General features: G+C 37.0%; 1 protein-coding gene across 1 annotated transcript; it reads left to right on the plus strand.

The window, feature by feature from the left end:
* Window positions 1–5,944: 5,944 nt before the first annotated feature.
* On the plus strand, window positions 5,945–9,396 carry LOC124169453 (cuticle protein 21-like). The gene is made up of 2 exons (XM_046548065.1): window positions 5,945–6,050; window positions 8,854–9,396. Exons 1-2 carry the CDS (start codon window positions 6,039–6,041, stop codon window positions 9,115–9,117), a joined length of 276 nt encoding a protein of 91 aa, XP_046404021.1. The 5' UTR covers window positions 5,945–6,038; the 3' UTR covers window positions 9,118–9,396.
* Window positions 9,397–18,848: the final 9,452 nt, after the last annotated feature.

The raw sequence follows: 18,848 nt of genomic DNA on the forward strand, positions 1-18,848 counted from the left end.
CTTTGCAGAGTCACAATGGTATCTAGGGTTTATTTTGCCTTTGTAGACCATAATCGTTATTATTATTAACTTGGTTATCTTCCTTGACTCTCACCCTAAGCAGTAGGGAGAGTTGGGGTCAGTATCTATATGTGTTTAATTGCACAATTATACCTAAAGAGTTTTTTTTGCATTATGCTTGTTTCCTGCACGTGTCTAATAATCCGGCGATTTCGATGATCCGGCAATGCCACGGCTGCATGAGTATCAGGTTACTGAGGTCGCACTACACTTGAAGTGTCCGCTACAAAGCACCCAAGCAGGGAATGGGAAGTCTCTGGAAAATATTTGTCACAGCGAGAATTTGAACCCGGATCCACTTGGTGGGAGGGCAACACTCTAGCCACCGCACTAACCCGAACAGGAATTTTATCTTTTCTCAATTTCGGTGATTTAATTCGCAACTATTTCGACAAAATACCTTGTCCAGCAATTTTTAGGCATTCCTATGATCACTTAAAATGTCTTCCTTGTTTCCTTCCTTCCGTATTTCTAACCTTTTTATTTAACAGAGTTTTATTGCGAGAAAAACTACTGCCTCTTATGCTTAACGAGAGAAATTCAAGCCGTTGAAACTCGAGAAGAAATTCTTGTGCAATACATAGTGTCACGTGGAACTTGCTGATATTGGAAAAACAGATAATCATTTTGCAGAAGAGGAATTCTGTAACACATAATCTCCCCTGATGAAATGAGATCTCAAACAGTTTCCTTATGTTTTCTTCATAAATCATGATTTTATTGGCCCATAAAGAAGTTCTGTGGAAATGAACAATTAGGCAAAATGTTTTAGAAAAAATAACAATGCCATCTGAAGATATTATTCGCAATACACATGATTCTTATTTTCTCAGGTTACGAAAGAAATTACTGCCTATACTATTGAGACAGAAATACGTTAACATGTGCGAAAAGTATACTCACGTTTTGACTAAATGTACCAAAATACTATAAATATCAAAAGGCATAGTCATGCATGATGTAAAGATCGAAGCTACTCTCTAATATTGTCGAATGAGTATTTCCTATGTGAATATGAGTAACGAAATGGAGGCATATAGGGCATATGGTACACCATCTACGAAGAGGGACATAAAACTTATAGATGAGTAAAAAACTATCAAAAAGGCAACTAGGGGTTGAAATAACCTTTGCCATGGGTAGTGGCAAACAAAAACCTCCATTATTTAATATCATCATCATACTTAGTCAACAATCCTAAGATTGACTTGACGCGGCTCTCCATTCCTCTCTCCTATCCGCTAGCCTTTTCATAGCGACGTATTTCTTTTCTTTTACATCCTTTATAACCTGTACTACGTCATGGGCGTACCCAACGAGGGGCAGGGGGGGCAGTTGCCCCCATTTAGAAGCAAAAATCGCAAAAGTCATGAAGCAAAATCAGTACTGAATTGAAACGAAAGTATTTAACAAATTTTCTTTAAATTCACGAAAAATGATATGCATTAGAACAAGATATGTAACTAAAATGAAACTATTTTTCCAAGGATATAACCTCATGAACTAATAAAGCGCTGTTATAATGTTCCTAAAATGTTATTTTCATTCACCTTTTCCATGCTAAAATGTCACAACTTGGCTTGCCCCCTTCTAGACAATGGCTTGCCCCCCTAGTTCTGATTCTAGGAACGTCCTTGTACTATATAACTCATTCGGGACCGTTCATAGCTGTTCTTCCCTTCCACTTGCCCTTCTACGAATGTTTTCATCAGGCCTCATAATATGGGCAATTAATTTGTCCCGTATTCTACTTAAGGTTCTTCTCCCACTCTTCTTAGCACTTCCTCATTACTTACACGGTCAATCCATTTTATCTTCATCATTCATCGGTAGCGCCACATTTCGAATGCTTTCACTCTATACTTCTCTGCTGCTGTCAACACCAAAGCCTCGATCTTATATCAACTGTTAAGGAGAGTAAAAGAAATGATTCATATTTTTAATTGTAAACTGAAATTAAAAACAAAAAAAGAACCTTACATTTGCATCTAAATAGTTGCTCTTTGCTTGGATTTTATTTTTTAATGTTGTTACAATTTGTTTAAGATACCTGTCTCAAACCGGCCAAATTTTGAGATACGTGTTGTTAGAACTTAACCATCGATATGTAGCATCTGATGAATTGTTAAATATACTGTGAAAAGTATTTGTCATCATTTTACCTGCCGTCACAGGCCAGAAGAAAGTAAAATCATGTTTGAAAGGAACACAAATATAAGATTCAATTCTTTGTGGCTTCAATGCTAAGAGATCAATTGGTTTCAAACAAGGGCGTACCCAGGATTAAAACTAGGGGGGACAACCCATGGTTGTTCAAGTTGTAGGTAAGATTTAAGCATGGAAAAGGTGAATGAAATCACCATTTTAAGGGAACTGTAACAGCTCTTTATTAGTTATCAAAATTATTTGCTTGAAAAAATATTATTTTCCTTAAAAACATTTGCGATTTTTGCTTCTAGGGGGGCAGCAGCCCCCTCTTTCCCCTCGCCGGGTACGCCATTGGATCCAAATTATAATTGTCAATCCTTCCTTCTAATATGGACCTAATGATAATAACCTATGGATTTGATAAACGTTATCAACATGGACTCTCACCAGCGATATCCGTTTCAACCACTTAAACTATCGAAAATGCTAAAAATGGAAGCGTGGGAGAGCTCTTCATTGAGCTCCGTGTGAGCCACGCCCGAAACTCGAAGCGACGCCTACCGCCAATTGCCGTTCCTTCAAAAAACCCGTTAGCCGCGAGGAAAACCCGCCCTTCGCAAAAATATCGCCGGGATGACCCTGTGAAAATTGCAGAGTAGAATACACCTGCAGTATTTCTGGAAGTTCCTCCTGTATCTTCCTTGTGCAATTATATGTATTTAAGCTGTAATAGTTGTTGTAGATTGAGAGAAAAAAGAATATTTTCCACTCTAACTTGGGTTATTTTAATGAAATATTCTAGGTATTACGAGAAGATTTTTGTCTGCATTTGCCTGTGTCTGCAATTCAAAAATTAAAATCGTAGAAAATACTTTGCATTTTTTTATTTCAGATGCAAAAAAATGTTAAAAAGGACTTAAGGTATACAACCTGAACATTTCAAGGTGATTGAAAGAGTTTTAAACGAGTAAAATTTCATGAAAAGGGCCCATCATGCGAAATTGATGCGTCCTCATAATACGATTTAAATTACAAAGAGGATCTATCGACTTTATATAATTAGTGCTGCTTATAGTTAGGATCTTCGGGTAAAAAATCTTTTGGTAATATTTTATCCTTGAATTAGTTGTCTGGTTTAACAATGCATACATGTGGAAGTACAAAGTTCTTCTTATCAAGAACAATCATGTCCTTTGACCGGTTCAAAAACCTTTTTTGATAGCGAAAGTTTTTCTTCGAATCTTATTGTTAGGATAAAACTGTCATTTTTGAGGAAGGTTCTACCAAATTTGGTGTAAATTACATATTTACCTTAGGTTTTCATACAACCTCGGATTGTGGTTAACGAGGTCATCTCAGTCATATTCAAGGTCTTAATATTGAGCAAATCCCTCACATTTGATAAATATTACAGCCCTGGGGACGTAATTTCCACAACTCCGAGAACTTGTTATTATCGTTGAGTACCTAGCCTGGAAATCTAAATCGCTTCCTAGTTTTTAAATTGAATATTTCAATTACGAAAGACCTTCTTAAAATATTAAGGAAAAAAATTGTTTTGCGATTCGAAGTTACAATTGCTTTTATTATTCTTTAACGCATTTGATCTCAATTCATACATATATACAATATTTTGATGTACTTTCTGTAATCTATTTGGAAGTATAAACCTATACCGTACCTTAATATTTAATGGATTTTGAATATGTACATTCGCATGGCGATTGATTCCATTTTGTGTGAAATGGTGAAATTATAAAATTTATAATTTCTTACTGAATGCATAGACTTACTGTTTTCATACTTACTGTAGGCATACATTACATGCATCGTATATCGTTAACCTGAGTTATATGCTGGCATTACTTAGGGCACAAGAATAAAGTAATACTTAATAGCCCTCAAATAATTACTAAAATAAATGTTGTAGCTAAGAAAAGTTTTTGGAAATTATAAAATCATGCATTAGACTCAATTTCTATAATTCAGGATTTCGTCCTCAGAAAACTTAAATTTGACCTTTATTTTTAGTTTTAAGGTGTTTCTCCTGACGACGTTCCCAGTGAGTGGAACGAAACGTTAAGTTAAATATTAAGCACGCAGACGTATTCCCGAAAATGAATTATAATAGTTGACCTTTATTTCTTTAAATAGTTCATTTAGCTTCTTAAATTGGTCATAATGTTTAGACAAGCAGTAGTTTTCTGTATTTTTTTTATTTTTTCTCTTATATTAATTGGTAATAGCTAAGATAAGAAAGAAAATATATTCCTGCGCTCAGCAATCATAATCTTCATTTCCTTATACTTAATCTGATCCCTGTCAATCGCTTTCCGTAACTCAATATGTGTTAGTTTTTCTATAAGCTCGCTTATGAAAGTCTTCTATGCTTGAAATGAGCTGAAAACCTCAAATTGTTTTGATAAATACTTTTTATACTATGCCCATAGCACAGCTTCCATCTGTAACAATAAATAATAATAAATTTTCACTTATCAAAGAAATAATACTTGCAACGGTTTCAGCGTATGAGTTCACTTGTTCTTTCTTGGTGCGTTCACGAAAATTAGTTAGGGAAATATTTCTTCCGCGATTACGTACGCCCACGTAATGAGATACGATTAAGCTTTAAATAACGTAATATTGGACCTATTTCCTAGTCAGGGTCGCATCACAATCGTAATTAAAAATAGTATTGCACCATTTTTTCACGTTCTCCTAAGGACCGAGAAACACAATGTATTTGAAAAAAAGAAATTATTTGTTATGCTTCAACATTTAGTTCGGTTTCCAGAAAAATACGTTAAAACCAAAAACATTATTCAATATTGCACTAATATGGCATCACATTTTCACCCCTTGTGAAATCGTTTTGGGGCTACCATCATACACTGCTTATACAGGACTGGTGCTATCAATACAAGACAAATAAATTTCTTTCGTTGAATTCAGTGATATTTTTTTCTTATTGTTTGCATTCAATTTGATATTCCAGTAATGTGTACATTCACACCACACTAATACACATGGTAACTAGTTTGCTTTTAGAAACGCATAACAATTACATGCTTACGTACAATATAATATATACATACATATTATCAATAGTATTATTATATTATTATTAGCGTAGTTATTGTTATTATTATTTTCAATACAAGATATTATCTTGTATTGAAAACATTTTTTGCTACCTTTCTTATCAAAAACTCTACTTCCACATGGCGCATAAGCCATTTTTTAACAGCGGATATAAATCCCCATCTCTTCTCCTTCTTCGACACATACTAAATAATTTTGGCCCCACGTATTGATATGACTGTCGATAAATTTCAGTCGTTGGCCCAGGTATATCAAATAATAAATTTATTTGTTTAGAGTAAGATATAGTTGACATTTCCATTGCGTGTTTTCCGCCGCTTTTTTTTTATATCCGGCCATCGCGCGGGAACGCTATACCACCTCGTCTGCGGACCACGCCCGCCGCTTAAACCTCAAGACTGCCATAGTTTTTCGTCGCTTCAGAAACTCGCTCACCGCCAAAAAACAACCCCATACCCTTCTCCACCTCCCCTCCCACGCTTCCTCCCTCCCTCCCCCCATCTTCTCCCTCCCCTCGCCCCTCCGTTGCCCATGGCAATCATCCTTTCCCCCCTCCTCCCAAGCACCACCTTATCCCTTGGGGCTACTCTTGCCTCCGCCACCCCACCCTTCGCCGCCGCCTCTATAAAAGCAATATCACCACGTGGAAATAGCATCAGTCGCAGACTAGCGAAAGAAGCACCTGTTCGATCAGTTTGGAGAAGCAGAAAACCAACCCAACCCTCAACATGTACAAGCTCGTAAGTTCCATTATTGAAATATTACTCGTTATTCTCTTTTCTTCATTCGATTTTTTCCTGTCAAACGTGGCTCGTTTTGGTGATGAAGTGTTTGGATGGATGGATACAGTGGGCTGGTCATGTTTTAAATCACGATAAGAGTTCTCCTTAAATCCTCATTATTTTCTTTCTTTGGGTTGGTTGCATGGCCACCCTTTGGAAAATATTACTGACTTGATGTTACTTTTACCTCCAGCATAGGTGGAGTACAAAATAATTTTCTACAATATAAAACTTCATATAAAATACTTAGATTTTTAATGTCGTAACCCGTCCTTCAGCGATTTTTCATTGTTCGATACTTGAAATTGAAAGATCAGGCCTTAATTTCTTTTAAAGTCGTACTTTATTGCTTATTTTTGACTATTTTCTTTACCTAATGTAATGTAACGGCTGAAAAATATTTTTACAATTCCTGTAACATAGACCGGCTCAAATATATGCCTAAAGTTCACCTACATCAAGTTATTTTTTCGTGGTTAGTCATGATATTGGTTACTATCAACCGAGTGAGTATTTATGTTCAAGTACTTGTTTAATTAGAAATGTGATCTAAGGTCATTAGAATGAATAAATAATGAGAAGCGTACGAATCAGCGTACAATTTCTGTTAATGCTAAAAATAATTTTTGAATATCTATCAGTATATCGTGAAGCCGCCGTTTCTTCAAATTATAAAATTATAATTACTTCGCTTTTTATTTGCAATAAAAGTTATTTTTAAGCTACAGTTTTTTCATTATCATTTCTCATTATCGGCGGTAAGTTGTTTAATATGATTTCTAGCATGAGTACGGCTATTCTGGTTGAAACACCGTGTGTAAAGAATTTCATTCTCTTGTAAATGATCCACTAAACTGTCGCAACTAATCTTCCGGTGATTGATATCGTACTGGGTTGTTTTCGCGATGTACTTATAATTATTATACCAAATACGAGTGTAAACGATGCGCTAATAATTGGGTGTTCCCCTCAAGGAGTTCTTTGAGTGGAAAAGTTTTCTAAGAATAAATTACTACGATAAGGATTCTTCCAATGGAACTCCTGTCTCGGGCGTGGTTGGGGTAAAGTTGCTTGCTTGAGTGTGGACGTTTTTTTCTGTCCAAAAAGGCGTTCGTAAACGATTTCAAGGCCAACTTCTTTCTCATGGCTCGCTTAATTCTAAGATTGGCATTGAAAATTCATTTTTTTTTAGTTTAGATAAAGATGGAAATGAACTTCGTGAAGATGGTTCGAACAATTTATCATTTTAAGGATTCTTCCTATGGTATTTACTCGAATGAAATGTTCAAGTCAGTCTAAACGAACTGGAGGATAAAATTTAATTTTATTAATTCTGTCTCAGTTCATTAGACCATATCGTTAAATTAATAACAATATATTTACGGCTATATGACTCCAGTTGTGATTTGTGGTCGCAAAAGTATCATTAAATAGTAGGCAAAAATTCGTATAAAACGAACTTTTCCTCCTTTCTTGCAACATATTTGGAATTTTATTACAGTAAATGCATCAACCGAAGTAACATTGATTGTTCTATAATGGGAAACGCGAATTGATTTGTTTTCACTTTTGTAAATCGTGTGAATCTTCAGTGAGAGATATGCTTTTCATCCGACCATTTCATTTGTCTATGTTTGTATTTTTTGCAATGAAGTTTTGAAGCGTAATAGCTGTGGCTATGTTCATTTTTTCATTATTGTAATAGTTCATGGCTGTTGAAAGTTATTTACGTTCGCAACTTTCAAAATTCCTATATGAAAAGCGCACCTAAAAATCATCAAGGTGCCCGTCTTAAAGACCGCCCCCTTTGTTTCGTATCAGTCCGCTCTAACTAGAAAGTTCGGACTGAATTGAGAAAGAACATGGCCGCCAGAAGATGTTTACTGTCGGCATTGTGAAAACTCCAGCATGAAATGTTATTGATGAGCTTATAGAGGATCTCTTCGTGAAGTCCGCTCCTCTTGTTTCGCATAAGTTCGCACCAACCTTCCACTACCTTAACTATAGAGCTTCTAATTTTGACTAAAATGGGAAAGAAGAGGCCATTGAAAGTTATTTACTATCTCAATTGGTAAAAAATCCTGGGAAAGTCCACCATTTACTCATTTAAGTACCCGTCGTTGAGTCTGCCATATTTTTAGTACACCGATATTCCCACTTACAATTATGGGTCACCTCAAAAAGCAGTAGGAAATTTTGATTTATTTTATAAAAAGAATGGCCGCTTGGTGATATTTACATTCGAAATATTCAGAAATATTCGCCATGGGGTCATAAAGGTGCCCGTTGTAAAGTCCGCCACTTTCTCTTTGAGTTAATAAAATACTGAAGATGAGCGCACGAAAAAAATATTTACGAAATAGCTGCATACGAAAATTTTCAATTTAATTCAAATATGTTCGACATATCAAAACATAATTTTCCTGGTGATTTCACTGTATACCACGGTAATGTGTTTAATATTCGCCTTCGTAAACCTATAAGTCCTTGGATATCATGTTAAGTTTTCAGTTAGGTTAATATATTTCCGATTTTTTAAATCTAATTTAAATATGATCAATTACATCGTAATATTTCTGTTGATTTCAATTTATTCCACGATAATTTGTTTCACAAATGCCTCCGCAAACCTATACATACTTTAATATCAAATCAAGTTCTCCGCCATTTTGATTTTTCGACGTTTTTCGTCAAAAAAATGATAATAATCAAGCGTCTCTAGGCGTCTCGTGATTTCATTATTCTTTTGTTTCTGTTTCAGGTGGTCCTCGCCGCCCTCGTGGCCGTCGCTACCGCTGGACTCCTCCCCGCCAACACCCTGCCATTCACCACCTACGCTCACGCCCCCCTGGCCTACGCCGCTGCCCCCTACGCTGCCCCCTACGCTGCCCCCATCGCATACTCCGCCCCCATTGCCTACTCTGCCCCCGCCGTCATCCCCGCCCCCATCACCTACCAGACCGGATACAAGGTTGAGACTGAGGTCGAACCAGTTGAGCAGCACGGATACTCCATCAAGTACTAAATGGAATTCTCAACGACTCCGTACGACACTCCATCTCTGCCAGTACCCTCTGTGAGGTCTTGACACTTCCATCTTGGACCCACCAGCAACTTTAGAAGTCTTCGCCCATTAAGGAGACATCGAGGCATCTCCGTCATCCAACTCCTTCCGTGCAGATCTGCGGCTGTGCTCCGGGAAAGCGAAGCGTCTCAAGACGTGTCGCCCGGATTCTTGATGCAGTCGATGTACCTCCATTATGGCGCAAAGTTTCCTCATTAAAATTCTCCTTCTATAAATAAACCTGAGTGCGTTTCATTGTTGATTTTTAACCTTTCCCTTTCCCTAGAGTACGTTCCAACCTGTGGCGGCTCCTGAGTCTAATGCTCGCAGGGGCACGGTGACAACAACTTCACAGGACAACTTCAGACATTATTTACACGTTTTTGACGGGAAAACATCTCTATTTCGCGTCATTTATCGCATGCATGGAGTAAAATGAGACTGTGTGTTGCGGGTTGCCTACCCACAATAACCCTACTTTCGGGGACGCGATGAAAGGTCATTTTCTCGATAATTAAAAGGAATAGAGCTGACGTATTTGGTCTTAAATATCAAGGTAAGACCATTGTTATACACCATTGGAAAAAAATGAGTGCTTGCTAAAACCAAATTTAAATTATTTACATTTTTAACGTTTTTCGTTAAAAATTTCGAAATTTCAAGACATAATGGCGAGCAGAAGATATTAACAGATTTTGAAAAAGAAATCATATCTGTAATACCCACCCGGGTAAGCAACTTTTGCCGGGTATTGATTCGCTCCTAAAAAAAGAGGCAAAACGAGGCACCCCAGGGCACACTCCCCCGGGGGGTCAAAATTTTTAAATATTTTTTCAGGCAATCTAGAGACCACTAATACACAAAACTATCACTAACAATAAAATACTAACAGTCACTAACTCGATTAACTCCACTACGACTAGGCCTATTTACATTAAAACAATTTACGCATAATAAGTCAACTGGTCACCAAAACAAGGTATTCTGCATCACTGCAACACCAAGATTATACGGCCGCCGGGCGGCGCTGCGATGTCATCTCACTAGATACGTCGCTCTGCGAATGCTCGGCCGGCGTCCCAAGACTTCCATAATGCACAAGCTTAGACGCGTCATAGCACCAGCTGCCCCCACCACCACTCTTCATATAACTGCATGGTGATGGATTGGGACGTTCTGGCCAGCGCCCCGCGGCTACAAATGCGAACTTCTCGCGCTATTTTTGCATGTTTTTCCTGCATTTTCGATGCATGCGATTGAAAAAACACCTTGGTTAATTGATTTATAATTACAATTGAATGGGTATTTAATTTGTTTCCTTTTTCAAATCTTTGGGCGGGGCGGCGTCCGAGAGTCCTTATGGGAAAGTCGCCACTGATTCCAACCCTTCAGCTGCATGCTACCGGTTTCGTTTTTGCGGAGAATAGTGTCCTTAAGAGGACACGTAACATTTTTTTTACTCGAACAGTCTTGTTTTTATTGAGCATAACGTATTACTCAAGTCTTGCGCTCTCATCTCGAAATTATCTCAGTGTATGAGTAACACCGCGTACATTTACATTTTGACTTCATAAATACACCAAAGGATGAAGTTCGCCACGAAAAAAATATTTGACTTAGTCGGGATTCGAACTCGGATCTCCCGGTTACCGGTTAGGTGTATTAGCCAGTTACACCATCAAGCCATTATCTCAGAGCGAACTTCGGGATGGGTTTTAAATAAAAATATTCAAACATTTAAATTCAAATAATTTTTTCCTGACGAACTTCATCCTTTGGTGTAATTAACTTTGCACCCGTGCGCATGACTGCGTACAAAGTCACTTGTTTCTGCAGTGTTTTGACTTGAATTTACATTCCCTAATGGGAGCGTGGAGTATATAATCTTTGATCTCATCAAAGTTACCTTTTTCGGTATTTATCGACATTTGTTTGTTTCTCGGATATTAAATATTTCCGTCTGACAAAATACTGAGGTAAAATTTTCACATTTTACTCAGCCTAGCACTGACCGATGTATACATCTTCATAGTGCCCCATAAGTCGCCTCAATAGGCGTGTGGCGGCGGATGTTAGATCAAATGGCGTTAAAAAATATAAAGGAAATTCTCTAACGAAGTTACGCCCAGCATTTATTATGCTCTTGAAGTGTGAGCCGAATTAACGACGCATTATGGCGACTGAATTTTGTAAAAAGAGAACTTTATAGTCACGCCTCTCGAACGAGACCACTGGCGCTCCGCTACGACATCAACCGAATGAATGGCGCCCGTTTAAAAAAAGGAAGTTGTGTTGCCGCACCCTTGAGATAAGATAAAGTTTTGTAAAATGTATGGAATTCGATTCAACAAAATTTGAAAAAATATTATGGTAACTGAAAGATTAAAGATATACCTATTTATGTCTAATCTTCATACCTTAGTGAAAATTATAAAAAATATATTGTTTTGACAGAGTATGTAATTAGAAATTTTATGATTTTTTCTTAATTATGAATTGACGAATGTACAACAAATTGTTTCTGAAAGACGATGACCTGATGAATTGAAAGCGCTTTTAAGTAACAGTTTTTGAAAGCACTTTTACTTAGAAATCCCGTGTGGTAAGTGAAAATTTATTTCTGTACATCTCGTTAAGAATAGCTAGTTAGCTAATAAATAGTTAGCTCAAAGTAAATTATTAAAGTTGATAATGCCTGAAAGAATATTTTTATTCCAAGAGCAAATATATCTGTTTCTATTACTAAAAGTCAGGAGAGAGCCGAGATGAGTAAAAACTAACCTGGACCCTACAGAACGTGAAAAAAATCAACAGACCAAAATGAGATACCCTGGTTTATTATGGATAACGAGGTCTCAAAGAAAACATGTATGTAAGGAAGGAAGAGAAAGAGAATACATGGTGAAAGAATGACATAAGGATAGATGATTATAAATTCTGATTGTAAATTTATTGCTGTAGAACTTGTAAACTCCGAAAAATAAAAGCAACTAAATTTCTACACTATTCTTATTGATTTGATGGCTAATTTTCAATACACTGCAAGTTTACAATTCAAATTAAAAACGTTTATCCGGCCCGCTTCAGTGTGATATTCAGTAAACTGTACTCCAGCTCATGGATTATAATGGTGTAGTATATTAGTTCTTCATTCATCAGATGCTACATATGGAGCAATTGGAGCATGTTTCTCCATGGAAGCGAGGCTTGGACGTTGACAGCAGCAGAGAAGTCAAGAGTGGAAGCATTCGATATGTGGTGCTACCGAAGAATGATGAAGATGAAATGGATCTAACAAGGAAGTAATGAGGAAGTGCTAAGAAGAGTGGGAGAAAAGAGAAATCTTCTAAAACCTCAAGGGGAAGACAGGACAACTTAGTTGGCCACAAGAAAACAATTGCAGAGGGACAGGTGGAAGGAAAGAAGGGCATGGTACGACCCCGAATGACTTACGTAGGGCAGGTTATGAAGGATGTGAAAGAGAAGAACTCGTCGCTATGAAAAGGCTAGCGGATAGGATACCGGAATGAAGAGTCATCATCATCATCTTGTGGTGTTCTGCCCGTCGGCAGGTCCCCCGCGCCAATGCTGTCTCCATTCCCTCCTGTCTCCGGCCATCTCCTTGAAGTCTACATATCTTCCAATTTTTACGTTGTCAATAAACTTCAGCCTTCTCCTTCCCCTTCTTCTGATCCCTTCCACCGTTCCCTCCAAAGCTACTTTCAAAATTCCATTCCCTCTCATCAAATGTCCCAGCCAGTTACCCTTCCTTTGATTTATTTTGTCCATCAACGTTCTTTTCTCATCTATCTCATTTAACACTTGCTCATTCCTAACTCGATCCGTCCACCGTATTCCGTCCATCTTCCTCCAAACCCACATCTCAAACGCCCCAATCCTGTCCCTGTCTCTCTTCCCCATCGTCCAAGTCTCACACCATACATAAATACACTCCACACATAGCATTTCACCAATCTCTTCCTCAATTTAAATTCCAGTGCCTTGTTACACAAGGCTCAAAAAAATGAATGAAGAAATGAATGAGAATAATGAAGGAAGAATGAAGTGCAGGAATGAAGAGTAGCCCGGTCAAAATAGACATCGACCCTTGTATAAATTCCCAACAAGCTGATAATTTACAGGAACGTTAGGAATAGCAGTTTTATGAAATCCTGAGAAGTCCCCATCGATCCCGTGTGTGCAAAAAATTTTATTCAAGGTCAAAGGTCACAAAAACGGGTTTTTTGCTTTTTTTTGGCCAAACGGTTAGTTTTACGATAAAAATTGCTCTGATCAAAATTGTAGATCAGGAAATTATCTAAGAAATTGTCAGCGTACTTTTTTCTCTACGGTTTACCATTTATGAGAAAAAGCCATTCCAGAGTTAGCTGGAGCTGTCCAATAATGTTCGGAGAGCGCAACAATATAGTCATGCATATTACTGAGAATACAGATCCAGCTGACTTTCGAATGGCTTTTTCTCAGAAATGGTAAACCATGGAGAACAAAGTACCATAAATATTTCGTAGATAATTAATTTCATGACCTATAATTATGGTATGAACAATTTTTATCGCAAAACTAACCGTTTGGCAAAAAAATGCAAAAATAAAAACATTTTTGTGACCTTTGACATTGAATAAAATTTTTTCACAGACAGGATCGATGGGGACTTTTCAGGATTTCATAAAAGTGCTATTCCTAACGTTTCTGTAAATTATCAGCTTGTTGGGTATTTATGCAGGGGTCGACGTCTATTTTGACCGGGCTAGTCTTCATTCCTGCCCTTCATTCTTCCTTCATTATTCTCTTCATTTCTTCATTCATTTTTTTTCAGACTTTTCAGGATTTCGTAGGAGTGGTATTAGTAATATTCCTGTAAATTTTCAGCTTGTTGGAAATTTATGCAAGGGTACCCCTATTTTTTGTGCTAATTAGACCGGGCTAGAGCTGAAACCAATCGCACGATTGTTGACCAATATTGATGATGAGCCACACAGTGATGTGTGCGGGTCGCTTTTTTCCAGTCACGAATCCTCTCTACGACAAATTCGCCAAAATAGAGGAGAAAAGAGATGTCTTCTTAAAACACTAAGAAGAAGACAGTACAACTCAGTCGACCACATCATGAGACATAATCAGGGGCGGTGTGGCCAGGTCGGCTGGTCGGCGATCGCCGAGGGCCCTGAGCTTAGGGGGACCCCACAACGCTCTCATCTATAGCGAAGCATACATGAAAGGTGTAGTAATAAAAAGACTCGGACTACTTGAAAATTTTTTTTTCAATTATAAAATTCAACATTTTCATTAATCATCTTTATTTGCTGCATACTCAATGCAAAGGATCATATAAAAAATAAATTAAATAAAGGATTCAAAATAATAATGATATCCTGATTGTTTTTAAGGGTCATTCGAAACGGTTATTTTTTCTTTCAGTGCAGTTTCAAGGAACAAATTCACTAAATAGATAATAGAGCCATAATACATTCATCATCACTGGTCAACAATCCTAGGATTGGTTTGACGCAGCTCTCCACTCAGTTCTCCTATCAGCTAATCTTTTCACACCTACGTATTTCTTCTCTTTCACATCTCTCTTTACTTGTTCCATATATTTTGTTCGGGGTCTTCCTTTTCCATTCTTGCATTCCACTTGTCCTTCGACGATTGTCTTCATCAGGCCATCATGTCTCAAGATGTGGCCTATAAGGTTGTTCCATCTTCTTATTAAGGTTTTCATGAGGCTTCTCTTCTCTCCCACCCTTCTTAGGACTTCCTCGTTACTAACTCGGTCGATCCATTTGATTTTCATCATTCTTCTGTAGCACCACATTTCAAAGGCCTCTATCCTTGCTTTCTCCGCTGCGGTCATTGTCCATGCCTCACTTCCGTATAGGAGCATACTCCAGATGTAGGTTCTTATAAATTGTTTCTTTACTTCCATATTTAAGTTTCCCGCTGTAATCAGGTCTCTCTTTTGGTGGAATGCTCTCTTCGCCTGGGCTATTCTGCTGATAATTTCTTTCTTGCTTCTCCCGTCACTAGTTATCTTGCTTCCCAAATAACAGAATTCATCCACCTCCATCAGTTTTTGCCTCCCTATTTTAATGTTGATCTTGACTTCTTCTCTTCTGCTGCATACTAAGATCTTGGTTTTCTTCGTGCTTATTTTCAGTTGATATCTACTCATTACCCTACCCATATTAACCAGAATATTTTTCAAATCCTTCTCTGTTTCTAATTTTATAAGATGTGAAATATTCATTTTTCACTGAGTTTTTTCGTACGAAATTGCTATTTTTATTTACTTTAATCTGGGTTTTGAGAGCCATAATATCGTCAAAATCCATATCCGGATATGAAATTTCCTTAATTTATTTGGGGGAGAACCCCATAGGGCCCCATCATGAGCCCATGCCGAGGGCCCCTATCACCCTAGACCGCCCCTGAACATAACAGCCTGATGAAGACAAACGTAGACGTATGGGTGTAAGGGAAGAAGGGCAAGGGACAACCCTGAATGAGTTATAAAGGACCGATTATTAAGGATGTTCAGGAGAAGAATTACGTCACGATGAAAAGGAACATACAGAACTTGACTGAAGTTTATTTTACCTGGGTTGGGTGTGGCCAGATGTTCCCATCTTCCCCCAACCCAGGGCTCTCTATACAGAGTTTCATGACATAACAAAGGGGTGGCACGAAGACCGGTAAAATGTCTGACTTTTTACAATTATTCATTTTTCAGATTATATCTGGATCATCCGCCGAATAGCAGTCAAGCCTTCCGGGCAACGTGGTTTGTTTCCGACGCTGGAAAACCCCAGTTTTGGCCATATGTGAATAAAGGATATTAATGAATCAATAAATATATAAATACAAAAATAACTTGTCGAAGAACATTTAAATGAGTAAGAAGGAAAAAATAAAACTTTGAAAAACTTTAGATTGCTAAAAACTCAATGACAGAATGAATATTGCAAGAAATCAATTTATGGGGAAAAAACAAAGTACCAATAAATAGATGTAAAAAACTATAAAAATTTTGTGTATAAAAATAAAATTTAAGTAAATAATGCTCTACTGAATATTAAGAACTGTACTAAAAACGACTTTAGGATAAAAATACTAAAATAATGGTAAAATAATCAAATATAGACAAGAATTGCTCTTTAAAATACTTTGTAAATTACAAAAAAATAAATAGCATTGGTTTAATTAATAAAGGAATATTTAAAAGGAATATAAAAGTCAAAGAATTTTTAAAATTAGTCAGAATAAGATGTCAAGAGGCTATCGGATAGGAGAGAGGAATGGGGAGCAGCATCAAACCAACCTAACGCCTGTTGAACTATGATGGCGATACATATATTCGAATTCCACGTTGATACTTAGATACTTCACATACTTCACCCTTCATTCCAACTTAACGATTATGTATACCAAGGAGTTTGAAAAGTTTTGAACATAAGATGGAGCTTTGGCGCTGAAATCGGTCGCAATCAATAACAATCTGGGAGATGATGCACTGAATTTGTGTTCAATTATAAATCTGATAAGAATTTAGGGCCAGGTGAGTAATTTTTCCTCCACGAGATATTACACCGTTACGTGTACGTGGGTATCACGCGGTGATATTCACCTCTGGGCAGTCTGCGGTGGTTTCCTAGTGGTTAGTTTGTCGTGTACGGAGCTCATAGCGGTCTTGAGACAGTTGAAGCGATAATCGCTGGTCATTGAGCAACCATTTTAATAGCTTCGTCCAAAGATTATTAGGTTGATTTTGCATGGAAGAACATATAATCCGATTTTGATCATTAATACCGTAGAAGTGGAAACCACGAAAACATATCATCTTACATTTTTGTCTTCGTTATAACACGATTTTACTTACTACTGGCCCGTGACCACATCAAAACTTAGAATACGAGTTTTTTCCATGCCTTTATTCGGTAAGTGAAACTTGGTTGTAGTTGCAATCCTTATAACCATATTTTACGTATTACTTATCCCTGAGAAGAAGATCTATCCTTTCATAATTGATGTAGAAGACAACTTATATAATTTTCCATGAGACTGCATGTTAATACTGAATTGGATATCTATAAAACTAACACAAAGAAGTATATTTTTCTCGCTTTTATCCTAAATAAACACATATTCTAAGTTTTACAAAAATCTTTACTTAAACAAGAAAATGCTCCAGCCATCTTTAGCCACCTAAATGCGTTGTACACATCTTTATATTTAGTATTCGTTTTCTATATAAAAGGCTCATTTCAAAGCATATAGCAATCATGCGTGATGTCATAATTCATAATTTTCTTTTTAGATTTTGAATGTGTATAGATAAAATTAGGGTTGATATGACCCAATAATTGATCATATATATTACTTAATTTGAAGGTACCATCTATGCTAAATCCCTCAAGGGTGAAATGTGGCAAGCTATTTGAGCTTCTACAACTAATGTCTTTAATGGAAGTGAATCGACAGAAAAAAATAAAAGGTTTTGGCAACGGAACATATTTTCTCGCCGATTAACATGATCTTGCTTTCACTTACTTTTTAATGACGATAAGTTACACAAAAATCAAGTTAGCTCGCTACTATTAATTCTTTTGGGATTTGACGTAGATGGTGCCTTTAAAGTAAGTGATATAATGTCTTAGTGATCATCTCAACTATCTTTCAATCATTCAATTATCCTTAAAGTTTTACCTAAATGAAGATATGAAAACACGGGATTATTATCAATTAGCATAAATTAGACACACTTCAAAAGATAGATAATTGTAACTGATCGACAATTAGTTAAAAATGTTTTTAGAAAAAATCGATAGTTTAATTTTACAAATTAAAAATTTAATATAGGGTATATTTTATTTTTTATTATTGTTCAAAAAAGTGTTTTTTATATTGGATCTATGATGAATGGAATTTTTTAAATAATTTTTCAAGCAGAATCTTAAGATTAATTATAATATTACTTAATTAATTACCCTGAGGAAATTCTCATACCTTTTTCAATAAAAAATCTACCTCAGCGTCATTATCTATTGACATTTGTACAATTAGGCTAACTAAATCGAAGTGTCCTGGTGTATTGCACGAACAATATTTGGAAAATGTAATGAGAATCGATTTATTGTCGCCCTCACGACTGAAAGGAAGTAGTTTCGTAGCTTGTCTTCATGCGTGCGTTCGGGCGAATTTCATAACAAGTTGTGCCGCAAGCCTCTCCTTTTGTTTAACGTCTTCGGTTACCATGGAGACGACTTGAGGCAAGCATCGGTGGCTTTGCTGGCTCCTTCCCGCATCCCCTCTGTAGCTTATCCCGTGTTCGATTCCCGTGACCACAATCCCCGGTGACTCAATCTCCACCGGCGTCTCCCACTCCACCTCAACGAGGGGCGAGTCCACGTGCTCCACCTTGGTAGCGGTCATCTCAATAACTAACGGGAGAAAAAAAACTGACGGCAGTCTCCCGTCAGTTGTACGGAGCTATTAAAGTGACATTATGTAGTTGACACCTGCACAAAAGTCATTCGAGCATGGCGCTGTGATAGGTTCTCAATTGACAGAAGTATAAGAATTTCTTCGGGATAAGATTCTCCTCGAAAATTAATTTTTTTAAATGTTATTCAAAATAGCAGCAGCATTATAGACAATTTTATGCTAACTATAAA

Source organism: Ischnura elegans, chromosome 12 (genome assembly GCF_921293095.1).
Source record: "Ischnura elegans chromosome 12, ioIscEleg1.1, whole genome shotgun sequence".
NCBI classification, from domain to species: domain Eukaryota; kingdom Metazoa; phylum Arthropoda; class Insecta; order Odonata; family Coenagrionidae; genus Ischnura; species Ischnura elegans.